The 9,994-nt window shown below is 42.7% G+C and overlaps 1 protein-coding gene across 1 annotated transcript; it reads left to right on the plus strand.

The window, feature by feature from the left end:
- Positions 1-5,696: 5,696 nt before the first annotated feature.
- Positions 5,697-6,507, plus strand: LOC147614760 (uncharacterized). The gene has a single exon (XM_086780097.1). It carries the CDS (start codon positions 5,812-5,814, stop codon positions 6,208-6,210), a length of 399 nt encoding a protein of 132 aa, XP_086636223.1. The 5' UTR covers positions 5,697-5,811; the 3' UTR covers positions 6,211-6,507.
- Positions 6,508-9,994: the final 3,487 nt, after the last annotated feature.

Raw genomic sequence — 9,994 nt, forward strand, 5'->3', positions numbered from 1 at the left:
TGGCCATCCAAGGTTAGCTAGTATATAAGCAACCACATCCATCGTTTAGAGGAGTTGCTCATTTGTACTTGTAGACAGCTTCATCTCTCTCCTTGTTAAGCTAGCCATTCTCTCTCACACTCTACACCTTTGTGTTCTTCTTATTAAGCATTTTTTGTGTGTGAGTTCAGCTCCATTATGAGCTAATAGTGGTATTGAAGCATGTTTCTCTTCTTCACCAGTGAGAGCTTTTATTTTTGTTATGGAGTTTACTACTTGTTGGAAAAAGCCATTGATATTTTTCAAGCCTCTATTGGAGCTCTGAGCTCTCTATTGGTGAAAGAAAGGTAGTTGGAATTTAGTCTATAGTAGTAGCTATCTGTTTTTTGTTTGAATTAGGGGAGTAGGCTCTTCTGAGCTCAATGTCAAACTTCTAGCAGTCAACTTTGTCCAATAGTGGGGTCCATCTTCTCTCTGTCATAGTAGTTGGCTCCCTCTAACAACTTCCATCTACAGTCAGGTTTGTCTCCAAAACAGCCTGTCCCCACAACAGTGGGGGGGTTGTCACCCAATAACTTTAACGACTTCAACAATACTGAAACATCATTTTCAACACGTCCGTCTCAAACAACGTCAATGACTCCATCACTCTGTAGTTCAATCTCGTCAATCATGTCGTCAAGTCTCCATCAGTCACACCGTCAACTCATCGTTTACTATAAGCTGACACATGGCGGCTAACCTACCACCTAGCAGATAAGTCTCCATCAGTCACACCGTCAACTCATTGCTTCACTATAAGCTGACACATGGCGGCTAACCTACCACCTAGCAGATAAGTCTTTGCAATCATTGACCAGGCAGGTCCAGTTTGATCGACCGTTTCCTGCATAAGTCAGATATCTCTGAGAGGTAGCCCTCAACTACCTACGCACTAGAGATTTGGTGAAGGGCAATGCAGGGGAACTTCTTTAATCGTGCAATTCATGACTTCTTCAATCATGCAATTCATGACTAGTTCAATCGTGCAATTCATGACTAGTTCAATCGACAATCTAACTTTTACAATCACCTAATTCTTGCATAAATCGTGGGATTCAACACGATTCAACTATGCAATTTAGGACCAGCTTAATCTACGATCTAACTTCTTCAATCGCTGACTCATCTTCATCAATCAAGTGATTGATCTTTTTCGATTGTTTGATTCAATCTTTCTGGATCAGCCGATTAATTTTTTTTAAATCGGTGATTTAACTTCTTTGATTGAATGATTTGACTTCTTCAATCATTGTAGTTCGATCGCTCGATTCTACTTCAACCATCATCCAATCTAGGACTTAAACTATTCAATTCTACTACAGTTCGATCACTCGATTCTACTTCAACAATCGAGCGATCGAACTGTTGTAGTAGTAGCTATCTATTTTTTGAGTGAGGAGAGTAGGCTCTTCTGAGCTCAACGTCAAACTTATAGCAGTCAACTTCGTCCAATAGTGGGGGGGGTCCATCTTCTCTCTATCATAGTAGTTGGCTTCCTCTAACAACTTCCATCTACAGTCGGGTTTGTCTCCAAAATAGCTCGTCTCCAATAGTGGGGGGCCATCAACAACTTCAACAATTTCAACAGTATTGAAACATCATTTTCAACACGTCCATCTCAAACAATGTCAATGACTCCATCACTCTGTAGTTCAGTCTCATCAATCATGTCGTCAAGTCTACGTCAATCACACCGTCAACTCATCGCTTCACCATAAGCTAACACATGGTGAATAACCTACCACCTAGTAGATAAGTCTTTGCAATCATTGACCAGGTCCAGTTCAATCGATGATCCAACTGATTCCTGCATAAGTCAGATATCTTTGAGAGGTAGCCCTCAACTACCTGTGCACTAGAGATTTGGTGAAGGACAATGCAGGGGAACTTCTTCAATCGTGCAATTCAGAACCAGTTCAATCGACAATCTAGCTTTTATAATCACCTAGTTCTTGCATAAATCGTGGGATTTAACACGATTCAACCATGCAATTCTTTAATCTATGATCTAACTTCTTCAATCGCCGACTCATCTTCATCAATCAATTGATTGATCTTTTTCGATTGTCCGGTTCAATCTTTCTCGATCGGCAATTCATATTTTTTTAATCGGTCTTAATTTCTTTGATTGAATGATTCAACTTCTTCGATTGTTGTAGTTTAATCACTCGATTCTACTTCAACCATCATCCAATCTAGGACTTAAACTATTCGATTCTACTATAGTTCGATCGGTCGATTCTACTTCAACAATCGAGTGATTGAACTGTTGTAGTAGTAGCTATCTATTTTTTGTTTGAGTGAGGGGAGTAGGCTCTTCTGAGCTCAACGTCAAACTTACAACATTCAACTTCGTCCAATAGTGGGGTCCATCTTCTCTTTGTCATAGTAGTTGGATCCCTCTAATGACTTCCATCTACAATCAGGTTTGTCTCCAAAACAGTTTGTCTCCAACAATGGGGGGCTGTCAACAACTTTAACGACTTCAACAGCACTGAAACATCATTTTCAACACATCCGTCTCAAACAACGTCAATGACTCCATCACTCTATAGTTCAGTCTCATCAATCATGCCGTCAAGTCTACATCAATCACACCGTAAACTCATTGCTTCACCATAAGCTGACACATGGTAGATAACCTGCCACTTAACCAAGTCCAGTTTGATCAATGATCCAACCGATTTTCTGCATAAGTCAGATATCTCTAAGATATCTCTGAGAGGTAGCCCTCAACTACCTACGCACTAGATATTTGGTGAAGGGCAATGTAGGGGAACTTCTTCAATTGTGCAATTCAGGACCAATTGAATTGACAATCCAACTTTTACAATCACCTAATTCTTGCATAAATCGTGGGATTTAACATGATTCAACTATGCAATTCATGACCAATTTAATCTATGATCTAACTTCTTCAATCGCCGACTCATCTTCATCAATCAACTGATTGATCTTTTTCGGTTGTCCGATTCAATCTTTCTCGATCGGCGATTCAAAATCTTTTAATTGGTGATTTAACTTCTTTGATCATTCGATTCTACTATAGTTTGATTGCTTGATTCTACTTCAACAATCATCCAATCCTAGACTTAAACTATTGGATTCTACTGTGGTTTGATTGTTCGATTCTACCTCAACAATCCTCCGATGCATGACTTCAATTATCCGATTCAAGTGCAGATTTTCAACAGACTAATAGATTAAACATAACATCTGGTAATTTCATTTCAAGCTATTTTCAACATCTCTCTTTCTTAGATTCAACAACAATCAAGTATGGCTAGCAACTCATCCAATTATTTGTTTGGTATTCTTTCAAAAGAATACAAGTTAGATGGGTCAAATTACTATCTCTTGAGTTTTATGGTTAGAAATGTCCTTATTGCCAAGGGTTTATAGGGTTTTATGGTTAGAAATGTCCTTATTGCCAAGGGTTTATAGGGTTTTATCAATTGTGGTGATGAGCCTCGCCCTAGCATAATTACTCCTACCACTCCTCAATGGAATGAAGGCCAACAGACCCAGATACATTCCTCTTAGATGGGATTCTAATGATGTATAAGCCACACGCAAGCTTGGCACTATATATTCCAACGACATCATTGCATTGAGACTAAAGGCTAATCAAAATGGTGTATGACCCATCACAACCATGTAAAGAAGTGTGATAAGCCCATAGAGCAGCTATAAGCTATGCTCCTTGTCCATTATAAGTGCCTCTAATTGTCTTAGTTTAAGATTGCACATAATGTTTTATTGGTGCTTTTTTGCATTTTCGTTTACTTGTGGGTAGTAAGGTGAAGACTTTTGATGTACTACTAAAAATTCTGATTATAGTGGCTAATTGTATCATTGATAAAGAGTGATCCTTTGCCACTTATACGAATAGATAACGAAACCTTAAAAGATGTTCTCATACAAAAACTTTCGATGTATTACCAAAATTTTTAATAATAAGTAGCTAATTGTATCATTGATAAAGCACGATCCTTTTCCACTTATACTAATGGACACCTAAACCTTGACAAGACGTTCTCATACAAAAACTTGGTAGTTGTCTTGGCATCAACCTTGCATGTTACTTTAGCTTTTGCCCCCTTTGGTGAAAAAATATATCTCTATTATAATTTAGCAAGCTTGATTATTTTTTGAAGGAGGGTTAATGAGTCTTATAAATTTGATTCCCTATTTTTGAAAGCGCTACTCAACCACAATAGGTGTCAATGGCATTCTATCTTTTTATTGAGGTACTATAAATTATTGACACTTATAACAACACTCTATAAATTCAACGGCATCACCATAACGTTGGCTGGCCTAAGCCTCATTGTAGTACCTTTTGTGTTATATTTTTGTCGTTTAGTTGGCAATCCTTTGGCTAGGAAAGTGTGTCCTCACTTCATTTTGGAACTAAATCCAATTTGAATAAAGGAGTATCGAGTAAAACATCTTTAATCTCATAGTTGGCTCACTATTAGGAAAGTGTGTCCTCCGATGCATATACCAAAGAAATTACCAATCACGGGGGGTTCCATAGAAAAATTAAACTATCTTCTAAAAATCATTGGTATAAATCCAATTTGAATAAAGGAGTATTGAGTAAAACATCTTTGGCTCACTATTAGGTATTTTTGACATATCATTTGTGAGCACATGTTGTGAACCTTTCTCATTGTAACAATGAAGTCTAATTTCATTAACAAGAGTAACCATCTTGTAATGCAACCTATTGTGCATAGTTTAGTTATAAGGTAAAACAAAGGTTGATATCCATAAAGAACACAAATTTATTTTTGAGAAGGTAGTGCCGATTATTTTTTAATTACATAAACCATATCCAATTCCTCTCTTTCCATAGTTGTGTCGTTCATCTCTACATTATTCAACTGCTGTGACAAGTTCCGCATACTAGATAATCCAATTTGTACTCTCTAGGTTATGCCAACACACACTTAATAGAAAAATTTGATGCATCAATATATGTACATGGAAAATAAGATCCAATTTGGCGGTCTTAGGATAGGAGCACAGCTAATGCCTTCTTCAATTCATTGTCACTTTTTGACATTCCATCAGTCCATTCAAACACTATAAATAGTTCATACAATGGTTTGCTAATTTAGTATGGAACATGTTGAATCTTTTGCAGTATCTAGCATGTCCCATACAATGTTATACACCTTTGTAATTTACTGGTGGTGGTAGCTCCAAAATGAACTTCACTTTACTCTCGTGAGTGGAACTGCCATTCTTGGGCACAACGTGACCAAAGAATTACACCGTACTCAACCCAAAAGTGGCATTTCAAGGTATTTGGGAAGGTAATCTTTGAAAACCATACACATTAATCTTTGAAATGTAGTTGGTGCGTTTAAACCAAATGGAATAACCCTATACGCATATGTCCCACAAATTGCAGTGAATGATGCTATCGTATGTCGATCTTCAGGGGCAATAGATTCTTGGTTGTAACATGAGAAGCCATACGCTCTCCAGTACAGGTTGCGTGTGTGGAAGTGGATAATTATCTTTCCAGGTAGGGACATCGACTTTAGTCAAATACATGCATACGCTAAGCTTTCTAGTGTTCTTTAGCACAATGAGGTATCTGTGGAAGGGGCCTTATAAACTGTGCAATGTGGGTAGTGTCATGCATGGTATAGAATTGATGTGATGAGGATACCCATAACTTGTAAGTTATTGGTCTTCATTTTCACCATGGAGGAGAAAGGGCAGTGAGCAGAGGAGGAGGAGGAGGAGGAGGCTCGGCTTGGCATTTCTGTCACCATGTTGAGATCCCTAGCTGCAGGAGGAGTTCTGAGGCAGGCGCTGCGCAGGAAGCTTCTGAGAAGCGGGGACCCTCACGGCCACGGCCATGGCCATGGCGAACACCCAGACAAGGGCTGGTTCAGCCCGGGCGACAATGACCCCGGCGGCTACCTCTTCAACGAAACCCCCCCTCCCCCCGGCCAGTCCCGCAAGTGGGAGGACTGGGAGCTGCCCTACTACGCCACCGGCGTCATCGCCTTCCTCATGCTCTCCATCGGCCTTAACTCCAAGCCCGACACCAACATCGACACTTGGGCCCGAAAGGTCGCCCTCAAGCGCTTAGCAGAAGAAGAAGCAGCACAGAACGAAGCCGTGGCTGCAGCGCAGAACGAAGCCGTGGCTGCAGCGCAAGATTGATCTTTTGCACAGGTACCGTCGTCATAGCCATGACCATAGCGATCCAGCTTTGAATAATTAGAACTTCAAACCGTGTTGTAGATGTTGATGATGAAGCTAGCGATTCACGGACCCAGGGTATCATGTCCATTAGACCTGGGGTTTCAATTACAGTTTCTTAGAACCTTCCCTCTTTACTTTCTGCATTGCAATCTCTCTGACAATATTGTGCTAGATTTTCCGGATCAGCAAGAAACCTTGCTGCATTGTATGGGGAGCTTTCTTGATAATGGTTTAATCTTGCTGTATTCCTGGAAATGACATGTACGATGGTTCTCGATTTTCATGCCTTATGTTAGGAATTTGACTGTTAACTGGATAGAAATAGTCAGTGTCATGTGGTAGGAGTTGTTTTCATATATTCTGAGTTCATGCTCAGCTTGAATGCCTTTGTGTTTCGCATTAAATTAATTCCTTGTCTTCTTCTGCAAAATCTAGCCAAAGCAGTAGAGTCATCAGTTTTTGATTGTTGGGATTTTTTACATAATTTTCAAAAGAGATGTATGTGCATTTACTGCAAAAGGTTGGAATATGTACTTTGGAGGTGAATACTTTGTTACCAGATCTTTGTAAGCAGGAGTAGGGCAAATACAGTTTTCTATGTTTGATAGGCAAGTGCTGAGTGGGTGTGGCAGCAAAAACACATGTAGCTATGCAGCCAGGGTCTGAGCTTATTGAGAAATGTGATCCTGGAATTTAGTTATTGAAAGGAGCCACAATCATGGCTGCAAATACAAGTTTAATTCAGTCACATGGGCGTTGAATTGGAAACATGAGGTTAATTAGCTGAGCTTCTGATCACTCCACTATGTTCATGGCAGAAAAACTTTTCGAGCATGTGGTTAGGATGTGAAGTGACCTAGCTTGGAGAGTGGTATGACCCAACCCATCTACAGTGAAGTGCAGGAAAATAGTTTTTAGGTGTACCTTGGGACTACATAGCACAGCATGAAAGTTAGCTTCAAATTGTGAGAGAGCGCTACATGCCTTCTCATACAGCCACTGGGCTGCTAAAGACATGTGAAGCCTGTTTGCAGGAATATAGGAGTCATCGTCCTTTGTTTTCTTACTTTTATTTGTTCATTGAGGCCTTTGGCAGGGGCATGCGTGACGCTAACGAGGCTCACAGAGACAAAGCCCATACTGAAGAACGTTTGTATTGCCTTGGAATAGGGAAAATAATGAATGAGCACATTCAGGGTTGCGTAGGGCTTGTATATTACTGTCAGATGCAGCCCATTTAGAGGCAGCATGTCAGACATGGAGTTTAAAGAGATGTGATCACTAGTGCTGTGAAAGTGCTAATAGAGAGAGGTGTGCAGCCGAAGACTTCAAACACAATCAACGAGTAATCCTAACATAAAACTTGTATCACATACCAAAAATATGTACAACTAATTGTTTTGAAGTACAAAGGATGATTCAAATTGCTGATCTCAGCCCAAGTTGCAGATGAACAATGCTGTTTATGGGCAAACACTGGCTGCTTAATCCTTCTCCTCCTCCTTCAATTGCTTGTGGACTTGCATGTTGAAGAGCCTCTCTTCTGGCTTTGGCCAGTTACACAATGTTCGAGAGATCCGGCACTCCAGTTATCAATCGCCATGCATGTGCATGCGGGCATCTACCACTCAGTCCTGGCTCTTGCGTGCTTTGCTCGGAGGCCAGTGGAGGGTAGCTTGTGTGGCGTGACTCTGGAGCTTGGATGACGCGGGGCTGCCTTTGGTGGTGGATATCATGTCTACATCGACACATACACCTCGTTTGGTATTTGGTTTGATTTCATTTATATTGGAAATTTGGCACATTGTGCCTGGGAAGCTTGTACAATTAAATACTCCTTAATAATAATCATCATTGGGCCGCGTGGGGGGGGGGGTCATAATGCATTCTGGCCTCATTTCAAGCATCATTATTTTGAGTTATGTTAAATTGCTTCATGCTATGCCATATATGTCTTCTTGTTGGTATTAATGGTTGAGATTGTGTTCAACCCGGCCTCGGGTAATTACAGGTATCCTATTGGACATCATGAAGTTACAAATCGTGGATTGTTTGATCTGAGGGCCAAGCCATGGATACTATTGTCCACACTATTTATTGATCAACAATGGCGTGTGGGACTTATAATCCATGTTTTATGGATTCCAGGGTCTATAGGAATCCATGGATATCTTTTTGGTCATTGGCATTGTTATCTAGATAATTTGGCCTTTCTTTTGTGTGGGAAGAGAAGAGGCCCCAATGCTTGTATTAGTTGTCTTCTCCTTGGTAATATGGCATGATTTTTTGGGGGGGGGGGAGGGAGGGGGTGCGTTTTGGTCACAATGTGGTGTCAAGTATTGAAGTGCATTTATTTTGTACATAAGGAGGCCTGCTTTCGAAGAATGTCCTAGATAAGAAAGAAACGATCTATCAAGAGAATCGAGCTTGAGCTAGAGCATCCCCCTTTGAACTTGCATCCCCCCCCCTCTCGGCCTGCGCACCCCCCTCCCCTGCCCCCTGCGCACAGCCCCCCCTTCTCCCAACTTTTGTGCCTCCACCTTTCCTTCTTCGCGTATGCACCTTGCTGTTTTTCTTTTCCGCCTACATCCCCCCCCCCTCTCTGGCCCCATCTCGCCTCCCTTGACCGTCTGCCCCCGGCTCCCTCTTCCCCCTTTCGTCTGCTTACTCAGCCCCCCCTCCTCACTCCCCCCCTTTGTTTTTTTTCTTCTCTCTTGTGCTGCCTCCCTGTTGCCTTCCCTGTCCTTCACTTGCACCTTGCCCCCCTCCCCTTTTTATCTCCGTTCTTTTCCCCCTCCCCCCTTATTTCTTTTCCCCAGCTTCTCCAGGCAATTTTCTCTTGTTCTAGGGGTTTTTTGTCACTTGGCAACTCGCGGCCACTTCTGGACTTCACCCCTCAGGAGGACTCCATGGTGGCAGCTGCTCCGTCAGCCCCGACTGAGGCGGCCATCTCTTGTTTATCCTTCTTAGAACTGGACCATGAGGCTCCTTGCCTCAACAGTTGTCTCTGTAGAGGCTTCCACTTTGGTCTGCAAGATTGTAGGTAGTCGCTTGGCGCGCGGACAACTTAGAGATCTTTTATAGGCTAGCCTACTTGGAGCGCGTACAAAGATCATATATCCCTTCCTTGCCTTCAGGGATACCCCATCTTGCAGAGAGTGGAGTACTCAGGCCTCCCAAGCCAATGTTTCAATTGCAAGCAGATGGGTCACGTTGTCAGAGCCTGCCCTCGGCGACAGTCCAGGAGACCCCCCCCGCCCCCCCCCCCCCCCCCCCCCCCCCGCGCGGCGGCCCCCCGGCTCCTAGCTCAGATCATTATTAGGGGGTAGGAAGAGATGGAGGCCCTCGGGCCTCAGGTAGCTGAGCACCAGAACCCAACCGTGGACGACTCTGCTGCCAGAGAGTGGCAGACTGTTGGCCCGTGCTAGGGCCGCGGCCGATTTCCAAAGTTGAGTGATGTTGTCAAGTGCGCCAGGTGGGCAGGGTGCAGGAGGATTCTGTTCTGTTAGAGAACCATTTCGAGCAGTTATTGTAGCACCCACCTGTCGCGGCGACCAGCCACCCCCAGTTATTGTAAGTGTCCCACCTTGGGCCCCTCTAATCTGGCAGCTGTTACCCCGCCGAGATGACTCCTCAGGTTCTCAGATTCCAGAGAGGCCAGCTGGCCCCTCTGACCCCCAGGCGAGCCCCTCTTTGCACCCTCCCTATTCGGTGGAGCACTCCCAACTACCTTCATCTCCTC

The sequence above is a fragment of the Cibotium barometz genome, chromosome 41 (assembly GCF_041138505.1).
Source record: "Cibotium barometz isolate CiBa-2024 chromosome 41, ASM4113850v1, whole genome shotgun sequence".
Classification (NCBI taxonomy): Eukaryota; Viridiplantae; Streptophyta; class Polypodiopsida; order Cyatheales; family Cibotiaceae; genus Cibotium; species Cibotium barometz.

Coding starts and splice junctions, on each gene's coding strand:
- LOC147614760 (XM_086780097.1), top strand. CDS start 5,812: ATGTTGAGATCCCTAGCTGCAGGAGGAGTTCTGAGGCAGGCGCTGCGC.